At 49.5% G+C, this 24,453-nt stretch overlaps 2 protein-coding genes and 1 pseudogene across 6 annotated transcripts in view; 2 read left to right on the top strand and 1 right to left on the bottom strand.

Annotated features, from left to right (window-relative positions):
- The window catches only part of DGCR2 (DiGeorge syndrome critical region gene 2), an 87,326-nt gene that overhangs the window by 17,507 nt on the left and 45,366 nt on the right, over nt 1–24,453 (bottom strand). For 2 of the 5 annotated variants that reach the window (XM_032138581.2, XM_032138579.2), the window contains 4 exons: nt 15,463–15,588; nt 12,237–12,447; nt 10,587–10,663; nt 4,383–4,559 (listed from right to left, as the gene is read on the bottom strand). In XM_032138581.2, the coding sequence (XP_031994472.1) occupies nt 4,383–4,559; nt 10,587–10,663; nt 12,237–12,447; nt 15,463–15,588 (591 nt within the window). Of the gene's footprint in view, nt 1–4,382; nt 4,560–10,586; nt 10,664–12,236; nt 12,457–15,462; nt 15,589–17,542; nt 17,649–24,453 lie in introns of all 5 variants that reach the window. The other 3 variants (XM_058431071.1, XM_058431073.1, XM_058431072.1) reach the window with 2 other exon arrangements.
- Nucleotides 252–948, top strand: LOC116458699 (U6 snRNA-associated Sm-like protein LSm3). The gene has a single exon (XM_032753911.2). The coding sequence runs from the start codon at nt 285–287 to the stop codon at nt 591–593; it is 309 nt and encodes a 102-aa protein (XP_032609802.1). The 5' UTR covers nt 252–284; the 3' UTR covers nt 594–948.
- Nucleotides 989–3,709, top strand: LOC131382032 (large ribosomal subunit protein eL28-like; annotated as a pseudogene).

Below are 24,453 nucleotides of genomic sequence, written 5' to 3'. Positions count from 1 at the left end.
CAAAACTATTGAACTCAGTCTCTATTGTCCCACACAAGATGTCAGAGTTCCAATGAAAAGCCCAGAAAAAAGTACCATGCTCCAGAGACAAAACAATCAAAAAACCAGACTCAAATATGACACAGATGAAGGAACTTTCCCACAGGGATTTAAAATAACTACGATTAATTTGCTAAAGGCTCCAGTGGAAAAGCTGGACAATATACAAGGTTAGATGGGAAATTCGGATGAGAGATGGAATCTATAAGAATCAAATGGAGGGGAAAGGGCGCAGGGTTTGAAACATGGTGGACGACGTAGACCAGCAACAAACTACCAACACTGTAGAGGAGCCCCTGGATCTTATCAGGCTCAGCCTAGATGAGCGAATTTATGTGAAAATGAGAAATGACCGAGAGCTTCGAGGCAGATTACATGCTTATGATCAACATTTAAATATGATCTTGGGAGATGTGGAAGAAACTGTGACTACTATAGAAATTGATGAAGAAACATATGAAGAGATATATAAATCAACAAAACGGAATATTCCAATGCTCTTTGTCCAGGGAGATGGCGTTGTCCTGGTTGCCCCTCCACTGAGAGTTGGCTGAAACAAAGAATTTGTCCTGTATGGAAAACGGGAGACTTTGTACAGTCGCCTCTCTAAAAGTACAAAACATTCACAAGAGAAACCTGCATACATTTTGATATTAAGGAAAAAAAAAAAAGAATCAAATGGAAATCCTAGAAATAAAAAAACAGACAAATCAATGAAACAGATGAAGAATACCTTCAACGGGCTCATAAGCAGACTTGACATAGCAAAGGAAAGAATTAGTAAACCTGAGGGCAGGTCAACAGAAATTACTCAAACTGAAGGACTAAAAGAATCCAAGAGACATGATGACTAGATGCAATGCATGATTCTGGACAAGGAAAATAATAGCTATAAAGGATATTATTGGAACAACTGATAAAACTGGAATAATGGATTGTGGATTACTGTATGGTACTCTTTCCTGTTAAGTGCCCTGATTTTGATCCATATAGTGTGGGTACATAAGAGAGTGTCCTTGTTCTTAGGAAATACACACTGAAGTATAAAAGGCTTAATTAAGGTCCACAGTATCTTCAGTTTACTCCCAAATGATTCAGAAAAAATATGCAGAGAAAGTGAATGATAAAGCAAATGTAGTAAAACTGAAATACTGTAATTGGTGAGTCTGTATAAATGGTGCATGAAAGGAAGTTCCTTGTATTATTCTGGCTTTTCCATAAGCTTGAAATTATACCTAAATTAACAAGTTACAGAAGTCTCCCTCGCCTGGCCCAGATGGTCCTATAAGGTGGTTCTATCAAATAAAGACAAGTTTATCTCCAACTTGGACAAATGGACTTAGAGAACAGTAAAATAAAATGTTCATTTTAGAAAACTAATATAGTGTAATACAGAAATGAGTCAATGTAGTCCCAGCTACTTGGGAGGCTGAGGCAGGAGGCTCACTTGAGCCTAGGAGTTCAAGACTGTACTGTGCTATGATCGTGCCTGTGATTAGCCACTGCATTCTTGCCTGGGCAACATAGTGATGCCACACCTTTAAAAAAAATAAATAAAAGAGTCAAGGAGAGCATATAAAAAAATGTAACAGGCCAACCTCACTTCTTAAAAGAGTTTCAGGCCAGGCGCGGTGGCTCACACCTATAATCCCAGCACTTTGGGAGGCTGAGGCAGGTGGATCACTTGAGGTCAGGAGTTCAAGACCAGACTGACCAATATGGTGAAACACCATCTCTACTAAAAATATAAAAATTAGCCAGGCGTGGTGGCATGTGTCTGTAATCCCAGCTACTCAGGAGGCTGAGACAAGAGAATTGCCTGAACCCAGGAGGCAGAGGTTACAGTGAGCTGAGATCACGTCACTGCACTCCTGCCTGGGCAACAGGGCAAGACTCTGTCTCAAAAAACAACAAAGAGTTTAAAAAATTCTAAATATCAGCAAACCACATCCATCAATATATATATATATATATACACACACATATATATACACATATATATACACATATATATACACATATATATACACACATATATATACATATATACACATATATATACACACATATATACATATATACACATATATACACATATATATACATATATACACATATATACATATATACACATATATATACATATATACACATATATACATATATACACATATATACATATATACACATATATACATATATACACATATATATACACATATATATACATATATACACATATATATACATATATACACACATATATATATATACACACCCACCATGAGGATGGTTTAACATCAGAAAATCCATTTATATAAAGTAATGACTTAACAGATTGAAGAAAAACTACATAACCCCAATAAAATCCACTAAAAGCATTTAATAAAAATCAATACACTTTTGTAACACAGATACTCCCAGCAACCTAGGAACAGGTACTTCTTTGACTTCATACAGGTACATTCTAAAATCCTATAGAAGGCATTCTGTAGAATGTTAATGCACTGAAATAGCATTCTAAGTTGAGAAGACAAGAATGCTCACTACCACCATTTCTAATCAACACTGTCCTGGAGACTGTAGCAAGAAGAGTTGACTGGGCAACATAGTGAAACTACATCTCTAATAAATGTAAATAAATTAAGAAATGTCAAAGATTTAGAAGAAGAAACAAACCCATCTAAATAGAAAATCTACGAAAATCCACAAACTAAGAGAACCAATAAAGGAGTTCAGAAAACATATCCTAAAATTCACACAGAAAAGGGTCAAAAATAGGCAATAGGCAAAAACAAGGCAGAGGAAGTCGTAACACCAGCAGTCAAGATTTATCATGAAGCTCTCTCTGTTGCCAGCTACCTGGGAGGAGCTACCGCCCTGTCCGCGCATCTGCAACGGATGGTCGCGAGGAATCATCGGGCCTGATCAAGAGGAATAAGCAGACCCATAGCACTGAGCCTGAGAACTTAAAGGCTGTAGCTCCTTCCACTACAACGAGCTGATTCACCACAGGACTGCGGGTGTGGAGCCAGCAGCCGATGACAAAGGTGTGGTGGTGGTCATGCAGTGGAGATCCGGCCAGCAGAAGCCAGCCACCTCCTATGAGGGGACCACCGTCGGCTGGATGCAGTGGCTCACACCTGTAATCCCACCACTTTGGGAGGGTGAGGTGGGCGGATCACGAGGTCAGGAGATCGAGACCTGGCTAACACAGTGAAACCCCGCCTCTACTAAAAATACAAAAAATTAGCCAGGTGTGGTGGTGGGCACCTGTAGTCCCAGCTACTCAGGGAGCTGAGGCAGGAGAATCGCTTCAACCCGGGAGGCGGAGCTTGCAATGAGCAGAGATCACGCCACTGCACTCCAGCCTAGGCAACAGAGCGAGACTCCATCTCAAAAAAAGAGGGGCCGGGCGCGGTGGCTCACGCTTGTAATCCCAGCACTTTGGGAGGCCGAGGCGGGCGGATCACGAGGTCAGGAGATCGAGACTACGGTGAAACCCTGTCTCTACTAAAAATACAAAAAATTAGCCGGGCGTGGTGGTGGGCGCCTGTGGTCCCAGCTACTCGGAGAGGCTGAGGCAGGAGAATGGCGTGAACCCCGGGGGGCGGAGCTTGCAGTGAGCCGAGATTGCACTACTGCACTCCAGCCTGGGCGACAGAGCGAGACTCCGTCTCAAAAAAAAAAAAAAAAAAAAAAAAAAAAAAAAGGACCACCGTCAACAAGAACACCTGCACCATGGCACCATGCTCGGCAACATCACACACAGGATCCGCAAGAACAAAGCCTCTCCCCAACCTGGGCACAGCTGCCATCCCAGAGCCAGCGCCATCCTGCGAAGCCAGAAGCCTGTGATGGTGAAGAGGAAGGGGACCTGCCCCACCAAGAGCTCCTGAGACCCCTGCCCCCCAAAAGCAATAGAGTTAGCTGGCTTTAAAAAAAAAAAAAAAGAAACACACCACAGACTGGCAAGGTAAACAGAGAAGCACAGAGAAGGATGGCAGAAATGGGGGTGGGGAGGTGACCAATGGACTCAGATGCTTCAGAGATGCCAAGTCCTTGGGTCCTCATTCCCATTTAGTCCCTTAACAACACTGCAACAGGGAGGACAGGGATGATTGTCTCTTCCGTGGGAAAAGAACAGTGGGCTCTAAGATGCTGACCAGCTGCCCTGGTCACAGAGCTGCAAATGGGCCCCAAGAACAAGGTGTGAGCTGGTGAGGGGCGTCCACCGCAACATGGCAAATCAGGTTCTGCCTCTGAAACCTTGAACTCAGGGTCCAACAAAGTGACACAAGGGCCCAGACATTCCCCAAGAACGCCAGCTCAAGGGGGCTTACTTCTTTTACACAGAAATGAAGACTTCTCGTAGCAGCTCTCAGCGTGCCAGCTGTGGAGGTCGTGGTGCCGCAGGGTGGGGAAATGGAAGCACTGAAGCTGGGCACAGAACACGTTGTCGTTCTCAGACATGGCCGAGGCAAAGATGGGGTCTGGGGGCAGGAACACCTCTGAAGAGCCTGTTGAGGAGACAAAAGGTGGGGCTGGACAACATCACATCAGAGGACAAGCTGTGCAGTCCTCAAGGGGACCATGGTGTCAGACAGGATCATCAACCACAGGGCCTGGACCGCCAAGTGCTGGTGGTCACTGTGGCTGGGTGTTCACTCGGGACTCCCCAACCTCCTGGGAGTCACCCCAGGTGCTGGGCCTAGCAGGAGTCACTCCTTGGAGCCTGCAAGCACACAAGCCACAAACCCTGGGTAGCAGTAAGTGCCAGCCTGAGCACCAGAAGAGGGTGCTGGATCACGGTTAGTGGGCGGCATTTACAGTTAGAGCAACAGCGTGAATAAGGAAGTAATGGATTGTGGCACACTGGATTAAAATGCAAACAGGGGAATGGGCAAGGGAAACAGGCAGGGAAGTCCTCCCTTAGGACAGAACACTCAGATAAACAGAAGACTTACAAAGTCCACCCAACACCCATGAGGAAGGCACCGTCAGGCAGCATCAGCACTGGCCGGCACTGCCATCAGCTGGCTGCAGGGAACACTTAGGAAGCACTGGCTCCCGGGGACCTCTCTCAGCTCAAGGGAAACTGTCATCCACTCAGCTCCTGCCTGTCTAAGCCAGGCACAAGGCAGTCAGAAACCATGTACCCTCGCTGCAGAGAGCGTGAGGGTTGGGGACTGCTAACCTCCAAGCTCTCTTTTGCAAGGTTCCAGGTGGGCTCTGGCCACACCCAGGGCATGGCACAGCCAGCCCTAGGCCCTACTCTCTCCCCTGCACAGCCCTTCCAGTCTGGGCTGCCAAGATTCCTTGAGGCTTACCCGACCAGGACTACTGGAAACACAAAGCAACCTTCCCAAGAAGCAGAATAATGAAGGCACACCTGGCGCTCTTCCGCTCCTAAGACAGCAGCAGTGCAGCTCACCCCATTTATAAGCCTCCAGCATTCTCACCTGCGTCTTTTGGAGCTCTCTTTACACTCAGCACTAAACATGGGGCTCTGCCTCAAAACTGCCAGTGAGTCTGGAGGCAGGCCTATGCTGTGGGCCTGTGGACACATGGTGCCCTGCCATGGGCAGGAGGACAGCTCTCAGGAAGCTCTGAGACCTGAAAGACCTGTGCAGGGCCAGCAGGCAGCCACAGCAACAGCTGCGCCCCCTTCCCAGGGACAAACAGGCCCAGCATCTCGCCTGCCTCATCTACATCAGACCTGCAGCAGGGCAGGAAAGGGGCCCACTGTCTGGAGTCACCTCCCCATACCACCTGGAGGGCGGTCTCCACTGCTGAGTGGGTGCCACCACCATCACGCTGTGCACCACCCCACCTTTCCTCCAGGCCCCCGAGCCCCTGCACACCCTCCTCATCTCCCACAGATGCCCTCTCACCTAAGTAGAGCCCCTCCTCTTTTAAACACTGTTTTCTTCACTATTTGCCTTCTTGTCCCATGGGAAGAAAACCAAACCGGTTCCTTCCAATCTTTAACAAATAAAAAATCTTCAGCGCTGAAGCTAGTTGCCAGCCAAGAGCTCCTGCCCACAACTACAGTACATGATGGCAGACTGAGACCAAGGCCACAAATGACCTCTCTGGGCAGAGTCCTGGGACCCAGCATTTGCCCCCCAAAGCTGCCTGGACTGGGGCACAGCAAGTCAGAGTGGGTCAGGCAACCAGCAAAACAGGGTTCGTGCGGGACTCTAGGCCAGGGCCCAGAGAGCCACACAGTGCTCCCTCCTGACAGCAAGCTGCATGGGCACCTGTGTAGCGCCCCTGCCCAGGGAGGCTGCTGGTGGCTCTGCATCCAGGTGCTGACTGGGGGCTGGTCACGCGGGGACTGCATGCCTACCCAAGGTGCAGCCTGGCAGAGCGGGCAGGTGTTCGTCTTTGGAGCGTCCCTGGAAGAGCTCACAGTGGCAGCCACGAACGAGGCAGCCTGTGAGGCTGGAGAAGAGGCTGGGGAGTGGTAGGTGATGAGGGTAGTGAGGGAAGGGGCTGCTGGCCTTGATGGAACTGTGATTTCTATGAGAAACGAGAGCTGTGAACAAGGGAGCAGAGGTGAAAAGGACTCCCAGCAGCTGTGTGAGGAGCGGTGGGGCTGGGGCCAGGAGACTAGACAGAGGCCACGAGCACAATCGGGTGAGGGATGATTGGGTGTTAGATCCAGGTGGGGGCTGCAAGACTGGTGCCAGGTGATGAGATCCTGGACATATTCCAAAGGTGTGAGAGGAGCCTGGAGGCTTCCCGATACTGCACTGGGGATGACTCCTGCAGATTTTTCTCCAGGGCCTCCCACTTCCTCCTGGACGCCCCCTTACCTCAAACATCCCGCTCTTCCTGAAGGACCCTCATCCTAGAGAAAGGCCCTGTCAGCAGAGCCGCCCTGGCTATCAGAGTGACTGGGAGCAGTTCCCCGTGCAGAGCCCTCCTCCCAAGCCTCCCTCCAAGACACTCCTCCTCACCCCCTGCCACCCCAGCAGATCCAGTCCTCACCTCGACAGGGTGGCAGCAAGTTTCCAGGTGCCCCTCCCATATGTCCACACATGAGGTGTGCGCAAGACTCTGACAGGAGCCTTGGGCTGGACCGTCACCAGCCACCGGAGGACACCCTGTTCCCGAGACTGATACACGAGGGCATCTGAACCTGATTACCTCTGCCACCACATCTTCTCCCACATGTGCGAGCAACCACTGCCACCTCCATGTCTGCCGCTGCTCGCCGAGCCTGGAGAACCCTCCCCGGCCCCCAAGTCCCCCATTGTTCCTGTGGTGGGGAGACCTTCACTCACTTTTCTGAGCCCTCAAAGAACCTCCCCTTCCTGTCTCGCCACCTCCGCAGCCACAGAATGAGCCTCCACTCGGATCCACCAGGGGCTGTCCAGATGCTCCCGAATGCCCCACCATGGTGGCAGCTGCCCCACTCAGGGGCTGTTTCCCCTCCAAGAACTGTGGCCTGACCCCAGCTGACCCCATCCTAGACCAATGGTCAGCTCACCCAGAGGGCAGGGTCTCTACAATGCACCTTCCAGTGGCTGCTAGGCCAGCCTGGCCCCTCCCTCACTGCTGACTGAGGCTTCTAAACGCTAGGTCCCACAGCCTGGCCCAGGAACACAGCCCTGACTGCTGGCCTCAGGGGGCAGCACCCTACAATCCCTCGGGTACAGCACCAGAGAAAGAAGATGGAGACCATGAAGGACTGGTCACAAGATTTTGGGGGAGAAAAGAAGGCTTCTACTAAGTCACACACCTCCTGACCTCAGCCAATCTGCAATGTGTGTGCCGAGACACCATGGGGGACAAATGAGGGCCAGGCACTGAGTAATCTTAAATGAGCAAGTGACACAACATGTGGACACACGAAACACACACTGTTTTCACTTTCATATTTTAAGGTAAATATCAAGTATGACTCACCAGACAGAAGCCACACTGCTGCTGCTGACGGGAAGGCCCTGGGAGCAGCACGTGGGGGGGTGTGGATGATTCTCCCTAGACAAGGATCTGTATTTTTTCAACCTTTCTGTACAAATGTTACAGAAATCCTGGCCTCATGTCTTCTGGCAGCAGCAGCCGCAGTTCTGTCTCCAGGGTACACCATGACCTGGTGCTGTCAAACCTACAGGGTCTTGGCCCCTGGGTGGGGCTCACAGGCTGGTGTGGGCCTGGGGGAGTGGCTGGAGAGCGCTCCACCAAGGCGCACAGGAGCCCTGCGGAAACGAGCTCCCAACTTCAAATGTGTGTGCAGGGTGCCGACACATGGGCGTAGTAAGCGTCTGTGCACCATGGTATCACTCACACCCCAATCCAGAACATATTATACAACACAGAAAAGATGGACAACATGTAGATGAAAGAAACATTTTTCAACATCTTAATGTGAGGCCTTCCCACCATCATTAGCTAATATTCTCAGGTACAATATTTTCTTAGGGAAGGGTTCAGAATGAATAACAAACGACTTACATCCACTTCCCATGGTTTTTTGGGTATTTTTTGGGGGGCCAACCCCTCAGACCCCAATGAGCCCTCTGCTTTGCACCACGTCCCCAGGCAGGAGAAGGGCTGGGCTAGACGTGCTCTTGCTAGCTTGTTTTATACCCAGTACTGTCTTCACCCTGCAGCTTGCTTTTGGTACAGGAATTTTTAAAACGATGCCACTATGGAGAGGGGAGTGCGTGCACCTGAGCCACCTCGGCGCTGACCGCACGCTGCTGCTTGGCTCCTCTCTGCCCTACCACCCTGGGAGCCCCTCCCCTGCAGACTCCAGGATACTGGCTCCTAAAACCACACAACCACAGTCCTACTGCTGCACCTAAGAAAATGAATCTTCCACAAGTCCCCACTCATTTCTTGAATTGTCCTGTGGAAGTTTTTTATAAGCCTCCCAACCTAGGACGCCATCAAGGTTCATGTGTCACATTTGGTTTTGTTTCTTTAATCTCTTTAAGCCCAGAACCACTCATGATGTTGAGCTGCATCAAGGGCCAGTTATCCTGCAGCAGAAGAATTATTGTTACTATTTGTTTTGTGACCACTATTTAAATCCACTAACAGAGTTCCCGAATCCATCTAACTGGGCACAAGCAGGCAGCGGCACATGGTCACCTCCGTGGAGCTCTGGGATGCTGTGGGGCCCCTTGCACGTTGAGCCACACAAATAGGGAGCTCTATGCCAGCCGCAGCTGCCAGCACCAACACACGTGTTCAATCTTTTTCTAAATTTTAGGTTCGCTCTCCTGCCTGATGCTCCAATGGAGTCACTGGGCTGCACTTGGCCATTAAAGCCCACCCAGGACCCTTGCCATTCTCACACCAAGCATGGGGCCCCCAGTCCCCAACTCTGAATGTGCTGTCATCCCACTCAGAATCATGTCTTCTCTTCAACCACCAGTGTCAAGAGGACAAGCTACCAGGAGAATTATGCTCTATGAGGCAAACTTTGACTCTGGGGCCTGGAAACCCAGAAGCCATTGATTAGTCAATAGCAATCTAAACAATGCACTCATAAAGCCGGGGAATGCAAATGTGGCTGGGGCTCTCAGGAGGGCACTGGTGGTCATGAGAACAGGGTGGCACCTGTCCTGAGCAGGAGCGAGACAGCAGGTGTGGCCCCAGTCTGCTGGGCTCTGCAGCCCCCACCTCTGCTCCTGCCCTGTCCCAGCAGCCAGGTATGGCCCCGCCTCTGTGGGGCCCTCTTTTCTCCAGGGAAGCCAGCCACCCAGGCCTTGACCCTTTTCAACCCTGTCCCCAGGCCCATCACTCCTCATTTGTCCTTAGAGATACTTAAGACATCAACAGCAGGACAGGGATGTGTTTATGAAAAGAACCCAAATCCTAGCTCAAGCCACAGGCACAAAGTACAGCCCAACAGACAGGCAAGGGGCAGGGTGAGGGAGTGTGGCCCTGGCGGCAGCTGGAGAAGGCACTGCTGGACTATGTCCAGGAGGAGCTCGCCAGTGCCAGGGCAATGGGACAGGAAGGGCAGGGCAATGGGACAGCAAGGGCAAGCCAAGTCCAAGCCCAGGGAATGTAAAGGAAACAGCAGCCATGTTTCCTTTACATCGTCTTGGTATTTCCAAGCAGCTTGGCATAAAATCTTTGCACACACACGCACACACGCACACTCATTCTCTAAGTCTATCTGCCTGATAGTTTCCTTCAGGTCTGGATTCTACGTCTGACCTTCTTTGTCCTGGCAAGCTTGTCCTCCCCTCCAGTCTGCCAGGGGCACACTCTGCATGCTCATTTTTACACTCCAAGGTCCTTAACTTCAAAAGGAGGCGGGGGACAATCTAGAAAGCTGGCCAAAGTGAGATGCAACAGTGGGTTCCAGAGACAGCCACAGCCCAGTGATGCAGGGCCTGACCTGCAGGCTGCACTGGCCCCATGACCGCAGCCCTCCCTGCAACTAGGGCTCACCCTCTCTATGTCCCCTGCACAGCACCCCTACAGGCCAGGCAGCACTGGGTGAGAGGGAGGAGGGGAGGCCCCGAATCAGGGTGACTCTGCCCAGCTTCAAACACTCCCACACCAGAAGGGCTCACCTTTGAATGCCACCTCCCAGCGACCTTCCAAGGAGCGGTTCCGGCCGGTGATAACATACTGATAGCCAACCCACAACCTGCAGGGCACAGAGACAGAGACAGAGATCTCAGCGGCAGGAGGGATGCAGCCATCAATGACTGTGTTGTTTTTTGTTTCTGAGACGGAGTCTCGCTCTGTCACCAGGCTGGAGTGCAGTGGTGCGATCTTGGCTTACTGCAACTTGACTTCCTGGTTCAAGCAATTCTCCTGCCTCAGCCTCCCAAGTAGATGGGATTACAGGCACACACTACCACACCCAGCTAATTTTTTTTTTTTTTTTTTTTTTTTTAAGTAGAGATGGGGTTTCACCATATTGGCCAGGATGGTCTCAATCTCCTGACCTCGTGACCCACTCGCCTCAGCTTCTCAAAGTGCTGGGACTGTTTTTTAATAGCTATACTGACCTCCAAAACACCGAGCTTCTAACATGAGACACTCATGTTAGAATGCATTAAAATTCAAAATAAGAAAGTTCACAGGGCAGGAAAAGTTTTATCTCAGGGAACTCTTGCCAAGACCGTTTCTATGAGCTAAACCGGTACAGCTTTCACAATTTAAGCAAGAACAATCTTATTCTTGGCAGACATGAAACCCCATGAATACAACTCTGTGACCATGCTAAAACCACAGAACAGGGCACTCCACAGGGGTGAGTTTCATGGCATGTGAACTGCATCTCAATAAAGACATAAGCCCCTGCAAATATCCACTACCATGGAGGCTGAAAACACCTGCATGGCTTCCCGCTCAGAGCCAGCCCACCTCAGGCCTGCAGCCTGCTCCTGAGCACGCAGGCCTAGCACTGAAGGGACCTTGCACTGGGATCTGCTGACCGCCATAAGCTCCTGCCTAGTCCGTGCCCCTTGGCCCAGCTTTCCAGCCCCAAGCCTGGAGATGCCCATCAGCAGGTCTCCCCACATGGCAGGAGCCCAGGGATGGCACACTCTGCCCTTGGCCTATGCTGTGCAACCACAAGGCTGTCCTCAGAGATGGGGCTGCCCTGCCCTCTGGGCTATGCCCTCTTGCTTCTCCACTGGACTCACAGGCCTGTCCTCATGGGGTCAGTACAACAACCTGTGAGCTAAGAGTTAGTTTCCTCCCTTTGTAGCTGCAGAAGGAAAAACAACTCCGTCTTGTGATTTGCCAAACTCTCACAGGGCATAACTGTGGAGTCAAAACCCAGCTTGGGTCGTGAAGCGAAGGCCCCCTTGCTTTCTCGGGGGGAACCCCCACCTACTGCACACCCCTCGCACCAGGCCCACGAAGCCCCACAGCAAGCAGCTCTCCCCACACAAGCCAGCACCCCCAGCCCCCTGCCTGCCCTCAGCAACCGCACTTGTACACAGAGAGGGGGACCAAAGAAAGGGGCTGCCCCACAGTCCCACAAAGTAGCAGCAGAGTCCAGCCTGCCCCTGCTCCCAGGACCCTCCACCTATCTCGATGCAACTCCTACCCATGGATCTCCTGGGCTTCCAGTGGGTGAGGCTGGTCTTCCCAACCTGTTGTCTGCCAGCTGTGCCCCAGGAGTTTACTGAGTGGTCAGAGGCCATGTGCTCAGTAGTCATCAGACTCTGACTCCAGGCCCCTCAGGTCCCCAATCCAGGACTCACTTGCGCTGGTCCTTCCAACCAAAGCTCCGCTCAGGCTGGTCCCATTCCTGGGCCAGGACAAAGCGCAGCTCCTGGTCGGTGGAGAAGGTGGCGAGAGAGCCATTCAGGCGCTGGCAGGTCTGCGCGGCATCCCAGTAGTTCTCCCCGCTCAGGTAGACCCTGTAGCAGCTGGCCGTGCCTTCGTAGTGGTGCCACCCTGTCGGGCACTTCCCTAGGAAACATAAAGGACAGAAGGGGAGTTGTCCCCCAAGTTAGGATCCAGCTCCAAAATGGAAATTATATGTGTTCCATCAGGGACAGGCACATCTTGTAAATCACCCTAGAGAAGTGGGGAAACTGAGGCTCAAGAGGACAAGCTCTACTTCTGAAACCACATTGCAGAAATGCTCAAGTTTCTCTAAAACACAGATTCAATGATACAAGTACATTTGGTGACTCCTCTCATTTCTATAAGATCTTTTAATTTATTCACTAGTCAAGAACGGCTGCTGAATTAAGTCTTGTAAAGCGGATTTCATTCTCTGGGTTAACAACACAGCACAACTCCCATGCTCCCACTTTGGGCCCTGCTTCCAATGCCCAGCTCTCCTGGCCTCTGCTGCCAGCTAGCCCACTCCCCTCTCTCCCTTTTCTACTTACATGAGCATTTGCAGTGGGGGCTGGCCAACCCTCCACTAAAACAGCAGCTCAAAGGGTAACAGCTGGGAGAGCCATGACACTGTGTGACCCGCCCCTGCCTCCCACAGGCGAAAAAAATAAGGTGTGGGCAATGCCACAGCTGGCAAAGCTGAGGAGCCAGCCAGCACTTGCGTACCAATGAGTCTGGCCAGCGTCTTCTCACTTCCTCCACCCATCACTTCCGACACCTACACCCACACACCAGAATGCCTGGTAATTTACAGCTCACCTTAGGTAACACCAGTGACCTGTTTTATAGAATCTTTAACCTTCAAATGTTGGGTACCTCATATAGTACACTGGAGAAGAGTGACAATTTTTAGCAAAGCCAGTTGTAAAATTAAAAACGCCCTTTTTAAAGTGCATCTACGTCTTGTGGCACTAGTAAAACTTCTAGAGACGTATCCCCATGTATTTATTATGTAAGCATGTGTGTGTGTGACTTCTTCACAAAGACATATAGATTACAGAAAAAGAGGGGCACCCCTGGCCCCTAAGCATGGCCACAGGTGGACAGCATGATCTGCTCACCGTGAAGGGTATACCTGAGTGTGCAAGGAAGCTCTTTAGGTGCAGACAAGGAATCAGAGGGCTGGCAACAGTGGCTCATGCCTGTAATTCCAGCATTTTGGGAGGCCGAGGTGGGCAGACTGCTTGAGCTCAGGAGCTTGAGACCAGCCTGGGCAACATGGCGAAACCCCCTATCTACCGAAAATACAAAAAATTAGCCAGGTGTGGTGGGGCACACCTGTAGTCCCAGCTACTCGGGAGGCTGAGGTTGGAGGATCACTTGAGCTCAAAAGGCAGACTGCCTGCAGTGAGCCAAAAGTGCGCCACTGCACTCTAGCCTGGGTGACAGAGTGAGACCCTGTCTCAAAAACAAAAAACAAAACAACAATAAAAAACCCCAAGGCATCAGCTCTCGAGAAGGTGTGTTGCACATTCATTGCGTGTTTCCTGGGTGCCACACCAATGCGTGCAGCCTGACCACATGCCCCGCAGTGGTTCTGCACCGTCTCCATGGAGAGGTGAGGACACCGAGGCAGGCAGAGGCCAGGCCCCTATCTCAGGCAAGGTGAGAGGAAGCCCTGTAGGGAGGGAAGCTGGCTGAGGCATGGAGGGAAGGAGACATCCTAGGATGGGAGCCAGCTGGCTGGGGCATGGAGGGAGGAAGCGCTCCTGTGCACTGACTCATCTTCTTTATGTTCTGAACTTGGTGGAGTCACTTACTACCCAGGCAGAAGTGCTGCCTGTTCAAAACTGAACAGACAAGCAAGGGGAAGGAAGAACACGGAGCTGAGCATCAGGACCCCCTGGGGCTGCACTGTGAACTGCCCCTTCCCTACAGGTGGCCTCTCAGCCTCAGTGTCTTCACACACCAAGCCTGTGCACCACGCTTCCACTGTGGGGACCCCTTCGGGCTGTGGGCACAGGCCGGGGACAAAGTGCATCACCAGGACATGTCCAGCCCTGCTCCAGCTGCACTGACATGCGTGACCACCTGGAAACACCTGGCCCCACTCTGGCCACCCAGGGTTGGTGGGGGTTCTGCCAGAAGCAGACCTGGTCACCTCTGAGGCGCTCCCCAGTGCTGAGAGTCTGGGGGCTGAGGAGTAACACAAGCAGACAGGCCCAAGGCAGGGCAGCAGGCCCAGCCAGTATCAGTCCTGCCTGGCCCACAGCCGCTGCTCAGCGTACCTGGGCACCTCGTGCCTGAGAGGGTCTGCTCAGTGGTGGTTTTTCCTCCCCTCAACCTTCGTTGATGATCTTACGCCCCTTTAAAATTTCAGTGTCATAGGTAATTTATTAAATAACTAATCACCTTAAAAAATTTTCTTAAAATGCCCGGGCACAGTGGCTCATGCCTGTAATCCCAACACTTTGGGAGGCTGAGGTGGGTGGATCACCTCAGGTCAGGAGTTCGAGATCAGCCTGGTCAACATGGTGAAACCCGGTCTCTACTAAAAATACAAAAATTAGCCGGGCGTGATGGCACGTGCCTGTAATCCCAGCTACACGGGAGGCTGAGACAGGAGAATCACTTAACCTGGAAGGCGGAGGTTTCAGTAAGCTGAGATTGCGCCACTGCACTCCAGCCTGGGTGGCAAGCGTGAGACTCCGTCTCTAAATAAATAAATAAATAAATAAATAAATAAATAAATAAATAAATAAATAAATAAGGAGTCAAGCCTTCCCATTCTATCACTGTACCTAAACTCAGAGCTGGTTTCTCCATTTATAAAAGGGAATAATACAACTTTGGAATTTCCAAGGGCCAGTGCCTTCTGGCCCTGAAAAGCAGTCACTTTGTGAGAACAAGCAGCCTAGCTTCAGAGCCGGCTGACTTCCCAGGGCCTTGAGTCACATACCACCACTCCAGAGCTGGGTGACTGCGGGTGGGTCATCATGCAGCCTCATTCATTCTCCTCACTGGTCTCCAAGGGCTGCTTTGAGAAACCCCTCACGCAGCACAGTAGTGCTGGAGAGGCAGGGGTTGTGTCAGGCTTGCACTCCCCAGTGTCCCAGTAAGGGCAGGTCTGCAACTTACTGCTGAAGCGAACGGGCTGCGCCACGTTCACCGCGTGGAAGTGCGTAGGGTCGCCTCCTCTGGCCCGCCCCTGCCGCGGATCCACAGCCTCCTTCCCATGGTGAGGACGTGCCTCCCCGGTCACTTCTGAAAGCAAAAGATGTGTGCTGTGAGTCCTGCCTGTGCAGTCGCAGCCTCCCTGGCCAGCATGGTTCAGCCTACTCAGGGCTGCCAGGCCGGAGTGGGGGCCTGTAGCACAGAGTCCGGCAATGCAGGCTTTCTTTAGAGCTCTATGAAACACTGCTGCTCGCATCAAATGGGTCCCGTGTGCTTCTTATTAAAATTATGCCTTGGCAGTTTTTGTTTTTTAAGTTACTACTGTGAAATGGAGGCCCTCTTCATTGCATTTTCTAACAGGTCATTGCTAGCACAGCAAACGGTCCTGCAGAAATTAAAATCCCTCAGCAGCTCCAGCCCCGTGGGGATGGCCCATGAAAGAGTTCTCTCCAGAGCCCAGGCTGCCCCTGCCCCTTCCTTGAGGGCCTTCTCTCCCAGTATGAAGGAGACCACGTGTGCAACCTTCCTCTGCAGCCCTTGTCCTGGGGCCTGAGCTGCCTGTCTGTCCCCCTGCCTGCTGGTCCCCCATGGCTGTGAAGGCCTCCAGGCCAGGACCTCAGTATGTTCCTGTCTGGCTCTTTGGTGCTTGGCACAGGCCCTGGCGTGCAGCAGGTCTCGGTGCATGGCTAGAAGGTGTGAACAGGCAGCTGAAGATGAGGAAATAACTATAGTTTTATGCAGCATGATCTAATAGTAATTTGCACACCAGTCCTTCCACCCACACACACTCTCTTTTGTCCTCCAATCCCCTTGTGAAAAAGGAGAACCACGCTCCTCCTGTCTCACAAGTTGAGGGGCAGACTCAGAGAAGGGGAGTGACTTACCCAAGGCCATGGTGCAGGGGAGAGGGCCCTCATGGGCCCGCCCACCTCCCACTGTGTCTGTACAGGTGTACCTTGATGCGTCATGAAGGGCATCAGGTACCAGGTCAGGTCAGATGGGAAACAAACTTGGTCTGCAAGGCTGCACACAGACAGACGCCTGCCAGCAAGTGCACTCTGGCTGCAGATGGCTGAGTGGGGCCTCGGCTCCCAAAGGAGGTCACAGGGAGGGTTAGGAGGCCTCCTGCAAAGCCTCCTTCCCTGAACCTGAGCCGGCAGTCAGCCCCACCTGACAAGCCCCTCTCCAGCAGGTTGGTTCTGCTAGTGTCATAGACTTTGCAATGGTTTTTATTTAATAAAAAATCCACATGCTTTTTTTCTCATGATAAAGTAACAAACATTCAATGTGAAATGCTTGAAAAATACAAAAGTTTGAAAAGACAATAAACAACAAAGGCCGTACTGAACTATGTGAGCATCTGCCCCCTCAGCAAGTCTCTTTTCTACACAAATCTTTACGAATACTGGGTCACATCAGACCCTCCATTTCACGACTTGCTTTGTAAGCTTAAGACTATAAACAACTTTCTATATTTTTAAATGGGCTTAGGAACATGACTTTTGATGGCTGCATAGTATTCCACGAATGGATTTCTTTCGTTCCCATAATCTCTATGGTTTGAGGTTAGGCTGTTTGCATTTTTTTCATTATTCTACAAAGGCTGCCTTAAACACCTTATACACAAGTCTGTATGTAGTCCTATTTCTGAGACTCAGGATACTCACTCAGTACTCAATAAGCACAGTTCCATAGCTCCTGTCAGGCATGTGATGGGGATGGGTTGCTGTTCAACTGGGAATCACTAAAATACAAAATATGCTACCTGTGTCCGAGATACCTTCAACACAAAGGGAAGACCTCAAAGGGAGAAGCATCTTCAAGGCTTGTGTTTTTTGGTAGAGGTGCCTTTGGGGTACTTTACCACCCCAAAATACAACCTAAGGACCTCAGTGTGGGACAGTAACTGGCACCACGACAGGCCTGATGCTGTAAACACGCAGTACTGGGGGACCATCAGCTCTTTAGGACTGGTCCCATGTCCTGAGCCATGCTACCTGCAGCACCCGACACTCTGGGTAGGAGACCCGACGCACAGACTCACTGGTAGCTCTGATGCAGGGATGCAGCCACTGGGATGGGGCATCAGCACTTGGTGGAGAAGGGAAGAGCCACCTGAGCTTCTGAGGAGCTGGGCCTGAGACTGGAAGCTGAGAAAGAACAGAGGGGCTTCCTGGCAGATGGAGCAGCTTTGGCAAAGGGCAAAGGCAGACATATCTGGGACAAACCTGAGGCCAGGCCTGGGTGTGGCTGGAGAATGTCACTGAACTTAAATTCAACATCTCCCTCTGCTCAAATGGGCAAGACCTGTGGCTCCCCTTTGTATCCTGGCCTTTTCCCCAAGCCAAGCACAGTACCTGGTAAAATTGCTCACAGAAAGACAAGATGAATTGAGGGCAAAGGAAAGGGAAGAGAAAGAAGAGGTAACAGAGGGAGAGTGCAGCCAGGTCACATGGGCGCCAAAGACCACGTCGTTGCATACTGACTGAGTGAAGCCATCTGCCCCCTGGTGGGAGACCAGGTGAAATATTTCCGAAACGTAACCAGAAAGCCAAATGGTGATAAAGGACACTACTCTGCTGAGCAGGCTTCTCTGGGTTCAGGTGGCAATTGTGAGCCCTTTCTTTTTTCCATCATGCATCTTCATATCCAAATGCTCACATTCATCCCCTCACCCCCACGTTTATTCAATGCCCATTCTGGGCCCACCATGGAAACCTGCCAGCACAGACACAGGCCTTTGCCAGCAAGAAGGGGAAGGGCTTGGTTGTCAAGATGATGCTGATGTCAGACAGTGTCCTGGGGGAGAGTCTGGGGGCCAGGCTGGGGAATGTGCATAGCACAGGACAGAACCCTTACAGACCTCTCAGGCCTGCCTCTGACAGTAGAGAATGTCCCTCTTCCTGCGGAGGGCCAGCCTTTGGTAAGCTGGGGGGCCCCTTCCACCTCCACCCGGGACCCAAGCAGCCCTGCCTCACAGCCTAGCTGGGGACCTGGTGCAGGGGTCACTGTAGCACCCAGAGCCACATCTGCTCCGACTCTGGGCCCCATGATCTGTGCAGCTCGGAGCACATGTGCCCCTCCTGCCTCCAGCACCACTGGAGTGCCAGGCTGCTGCTTCCCCACCACAGGAACACACTGGAAAGCAAGTTCAACAAGGAAACAGAATCAGGGAGAACACCTAGAATACCACTCCACAGACTATTTATTCACAAATTACTTTTTGTCACAAAAAGGGAAAGAAATATTCACAATAGTGATCAAACTTAACATCACCAATAATGAGACAAAATGACCTTGGGCCTCGTGATTTGATAATTTATGACTTACATAGTATTGCTATCTAAAAAAAAAAAGTATCACCTGAAGCTAATCCTGAAGAAAGAGAGAAGTCCAAATTGAAGGCCATTCTACAGAACAACTGACCTGGACTCTTCAAATACAGCAATGTCATGAAAGACGCCCAAAGCCCCCTGCAAAAGAGAGCTGGGAACACTTTGAGATTAAAGAACAAAGCAATACAGCAATAACATACTTACATAATCCTTGAATAAATCTTGAATTAAAAGGGGAAAGAAACCTGTAAAGGATGTTCTGGGGATAATGAAAAGAGTCTGAATATGGATTATACAGAATAGTACTACAGTAAATTTCTTGCATGTGCAAAGGCTTCTGTAGAGGATTGTTCTTGTTTTTCGATGATAGTATTTAGGGGTAGAATATCATAATATCTGTAACCTCTCAAAGGGTTCAGAAGAAAAACACAAAGAGCAACTGCAGCAGGTGAACCCGGGTAAAGGTGCGGCAGGACACTATCAGCTGGTGAACCCAGATAAAGGCTGCAGGAGTGTTTATTGCACTATTCTTGTGACTTTTCTATAGATCTGAAATTACTCATATTAAAAGGTGGAGGCAGGGACAAGGCAGGTGGACACACCCAGATTCCTCCCACAACTCAAGCAGTAAACAAATCAAGAGTTAACTGGTAAGAAGATAAAACAGGTGGTGTCTTGGTTAGGGGACACTAGTTCAGCTGAAAATCAGGGTTCTTTACTCAGGGAAGAGAGGACAGATTCCCCATCGCCATTTTTCTTCCACTAAGCTCTCAGAACCCCAGGCTCCAGGCAGATAGGAAATGGTCCTTTATGGAAAAAATCTGACCAGGTCAAGAAGAAAGTCCCCAACAGGAGGAGATTCCCAGTGAAACATACCCAGCTGGTTCACCCTCCAGGGAGGCCCATGTGCACAGAGCTTCAAGTCCCTCAGCCACACAGAGCAGAAAGGCAAGGACCACCAAACCTCTGAGGCAGAGACCAAAACCACAGAGGAAAATGGCACAGAAGAAACAAGTACAGAGACAAGAAGTTAAAACCAAAAACAGGCCATTAACATCCTCAGAGTGAGAGGTTCTACTGTACTCATGAAACAAGAAAAGGGTGCTATTAAGAAGAAGCATGGGCTGGGCGCGGTGCCTCACGCCTGTCATCCCAGCACTTTGGGAGGCCAAAGTGGGCAGATCACCAGGTCAAGAAATCAAGACCATCCTGGCCAACATGGTGAAACCCCATCTCTACCAAAAATGCAAAAAATTAGCTGGGCATGGTGGCACGTGCCTGTAGTCCCAACTACTCGGGAGGCTGAAGCAACAGGATCGCTTGAACCCAGGAGGCGGAGGTTGCAGTGAGCTGAGATCGCACCACTGCACTCCAGCCTGGCAACAGAGCAAGACTCTAAAAAATAAATAAATAAAATTAAAAGAAAAAAAGAAAATGCAGACAACACTATCCATCATTACTCGCCTCTGAAAATGTTCTTGTACAAATGAACAGGAGGCCAGGTGCAGTGGCTCACACCTGTAATCCCAACACTTTGGGAGGCTGAGGCAGGAGGATTGCTTGAGGCCAGGAGTTGCAGACCAGCCTGGGCAACACAGCGAGACCCTGTCTCTATGAAAAATAAAAATAAAAATAATTAGCTGGGCATAGTGGCATACACCTATAGTCCCAGCTACTCAGGAGGATGACACAAGAGGACTGCTTGAGCCTAGCTGTTTGAGGCTACAATGAGCTATGACCACACTAGTGCACTCCAGCCTGAGTGAGAGTGAGACCTGTCTCAAAAAAAAAAAAAAAAAAAAAAACTGAACACATGACAGCAAACATGAAAACTCATAAAAGATTTGGCAGAAGTTATAGAAACCTACTAAAAGTAAAATAATCAAAGAGATGGAAAACTGCAGAGGAGAAAACAAAAACTGGGAATCAATCCAAGAGCTCCAATTCCCAATAATAAAGAGTACCAGAAAAAGGCAACAGGGAAGAAAACAGAATAGAACAGAGAACAGGAAAGTGACCCCTTTCCCTAAGCTGTAAGGCATGAGTCTAAGATGAAAAGACCCACTGAGGAGGTAGTACAATGGTTCAAAAGACACTCAAAATTTCCAGGAAGGAAACAAGTTATGTTCGAAGAATCAAAAATTATGTCACCAGCAACACTGGTGTTGGAGTAAAAATGGAGTAAGCTTAACCTTCAAAATTATGGGAAAAATATTTCTAGCTTATGATTCTAAAACTAGCCAAACTTATGTGCAAAGGTAAAACAAAAACACTTCAGACATGCAAACAAGGAAACACAAACCTTTGTCTCCCATGTTCCTTTTCCACATAAGTGGGGCAGTACTCCACTAAAATGAAGGAATAAAACAAAACAGGAAAGATATAAAAACCAAACACCAGAGGTCCCAACAGAAGGAGACACACAAGTGAGAGTGACTGATTCTCCCACACTGACGGTGAAGGCGGAAGCTGGCCCAGCAGCACTGACAGGCGAGGACCACCAGGGGCGTCTGGGAAAGGAGGGGCCAAAGAACTCTGACTGATAGAGATCTGCAACTGAGGGGACATCAGGAAAGAGGGACTTCTAGGTACTTAAAAAGAAAAGATATATATGAATCTACAGGATTCACACCAAACTGGAAAACGGTTTGGCAATTTCTTAAAAAGTTAAACATGGCTGGGCGCGGTGGCTCACGCCTGTAATCCCAGCACTTTGGGAGGCTGAGGCACGCGATCACTTAAGGTCAGGAGTTCGAAACTAGCCTGGCCAACATGGTGAAACCCTGTCTCTACTAAAAAATATAAAAATTAGCCAGGTGTGGTGGCATGCGCCTGTAATCCCGGCTACTCAGGAGGCTGAGGCAGGAGAATCGATTGAGCCTGGGAGGTTGCAGTGAGCTGAGATCGTGCCACTCCACTCCGGCCTGGGCCACAGAGCAAGATGAAAAAAAAAAAAGTGAAAACAAAATGTTGTGCCAACAAAAAGGAAATAGAGTGCTCCTGCATGGCCCAGCTAGGAGCAGCACTGAAAGCAGGCAAGACCTCACAAAGCACAGGGCCCAGACTCACCCACCAGGCTTAGGGAAGAACCAGCAGAGAATGCCTAAAACCACGGAATTTAAAGACACACAGATAAATACCAAATGAAACAGCTAAAATAATGGTTGCCTTGAAAATTAAAGGGGTTCATTGGGTTTGCTATTAAAAAAAAAAAAGACAGAACCATTTGAATATTCAAATTGTATGCATAAGTAACTTGAATAAAGATAAAACTAAAAATTTGAAGTAGACAATCAAAATCAGTTCCTCTTCAGATCTGGGAGGCCCCACCCCACCTTTGTTTTTACATCAGAGCTGCCGCTGAGGCGTCTACTGCTGTGATTCCTGATCCTTTTATTGTGACCCAGGTTTCCCGCTAGAGGGTTTGATGTCCTCTGCATTACCAACATGCTGCAGCTGCACAAGGAGGTAATCTGTACAGGCCTTTTTTAAATTATTGTGCGAGTCCCTTCCAATCCAAGGATGCAATCTTTCATTTCTGGCAAATTTTCTTGTGTAACTTCCTTGCTAATTCCCTCCTCCCCCATCTCCTCTATTTTCTTTTAAGGAATTTGTATTAATCAGATATTGGATTTTCTGAACTCATTTTTAACCACTGTAGTCGGGCCGGGCGCGGTGGCTCACACCTGTAATCCCAGCACTTTGGGAGGCCGAGGCAGGCAGATCACGAGGTCAGGAGATCAAGACCATCCTGGCTAACACGGTGAAACCCCGTCTCTACTAAAAATACAAAAAATTCGTCGGGTATGGTGAAAATCAGCCGGGCGTGGTGGTGGGCGCCTGTAGTCCCAGCTACTCGAGAGGCTGAGGCAGGACAATGGCGTGAACCTGGGAGGTGGAGCTTGCAGTGAGCCGAGATCATACCACTGCACTCCAGCCTGGGCCACAGAGCAAGACTCTGTCTCAAAAAAAAAAAAAAAAAAAAAAAAAGAGTGTACAGTTAAGTGGCATTATTAAGTACCTTCACATTAGTTCCATAACCATCACCACCATCCATCTCCACAACTTCTTTTCATCTTACCAAACAAACTCCGTATCCATTAAACATTACCTCCCAATTTTTCTCTCCTCCCAGCCCCTGGCAACCACAATTCTACTTCCTGTATCTATGCATTTGAGTATCTTGATAGCACATCTAAATGGAAACATACAGCATTTGTTATTTTGTGACAGGCTTATTTCACTGAGCATAATATCCTCAAAGTCCATCCACGCTGTACCATGTGTCAGAATTCCTTCCTTTTAAGGTAAACCATATTCCACTCGATGGATAGACTACCTAGTTGTTGATCCATTCATTTGTGAATGGACACTTGGGTTGCTTCCACCTTTTGGCTACTGTGAGTAATGCTGCTATGAACTTGGGTGTACAAATCTCTCTTCAAGCCCCTGCTTCCAATTCTTTTGAGTCAAACTGCTAAGTCGTATGGTAATTCTACTTTTATTTTTTGAGACAATCTTGCTCTGTCGCCCAAGCTGGAGTGCAGTGGCATGATCTCGGCTCACTGCAAATCCGTCTCCCAGGCTCAAGCAATTCTCCTGCCTCAGCCTCCCCAGTAGCTGAAATTACAGGCGTGCGCCATGACGCCCAGCTAATTTTTGTATTTTTAGTAGAGATGGATTTCACCGTGTTAGTCAGGATGGTCTCGATCTCCTGACCTCCTCATCTGCCCACCTTGGCCTCCCAAAGTGTTGGTATTACAGGCGTGAGCCACCGCACCTGGCCGGTAATTCTACTTTTAATTTGGGTGGCACTGTCATACTGTTTTAGTAGCCGCACCAGTTCCCATTCCTAACAACACTGCAGAGGGATTCCACTTTCTCTAAATCCTCGTCAACACTTGTCATTTCCTGTTCAACAGCAGACATCTAATGGCTGTGAGCTATTTCACTGCTGTTTTGATTTGCATTTCTCTAATCATTAATAATGTGCTTATCAGTCATTTGTTTATCTTCTTTGGAGAAATGTCTACTCAAGTCCTTTGCACTTTTTTTCTTTTTTTTGAGACAGAGTCTCGCTCTCTCTCTCCCAGTCTGGAGTGCAGTGGTGTGATCTCAGCTCACTGCAAGCTCTGCCTCCAGGGTTCACGCCATTCTCCTGCCTCAGCCTCCCAAGTAGCTGGGACTACAGGCGCCCACCACCACGCCTGGCTAATTTGTTGTGTTTTTTTAGTAGAGACGGGGTTTCGCCGTGTTAGCCAGGGTGGTCTCGATCTCCTGACCTTGTGATCCGCCCACCTCGGCCTCCCAAAGTGCTGGGATTACAGGCGTGAGCTGCCGCGCCCAGTCCTTTGCACATTTTTTAACCAGGATATTTATTATTATTGAGCTGTGGGAGTTCTTTTTATGTTTTAAATATTAACCTTTACCAGATACGAGTTTCAAATGTTTTCCATTCCATAGGCTGCCTTTTGACTCTGTTGAATGTTTCTTTTAATTAATAGAAGTTTTAAATTTTGATGTAGCCTAATTTATCTATTGTTTCTTTTGTTGCCTGTGATTTTAGTGTCTTATGTAAGAAATCATTGCCAAATCCAGTATCATGAAGTCTTTATTCTGT

The sequence above is a fragment of the Hylobates moloch genome, unplaced genomic scaffold, assembly GCF_009828535.3.
Source record: "Hylobates moloch isolate HMO894 unplaced genomic scaffold, HMol_V3 SCAFFOLD_19, whole genome shotgun sequence".
Lineage (NCBI taxonomy): Eukaryota > Metazoa > Chordata > Mammalia > Primates > Hylobatidae > Hylobates > Hylobates moloch.
This window is presented reverse-complemented; position numbering and strand designations above follow the sequence as displayed.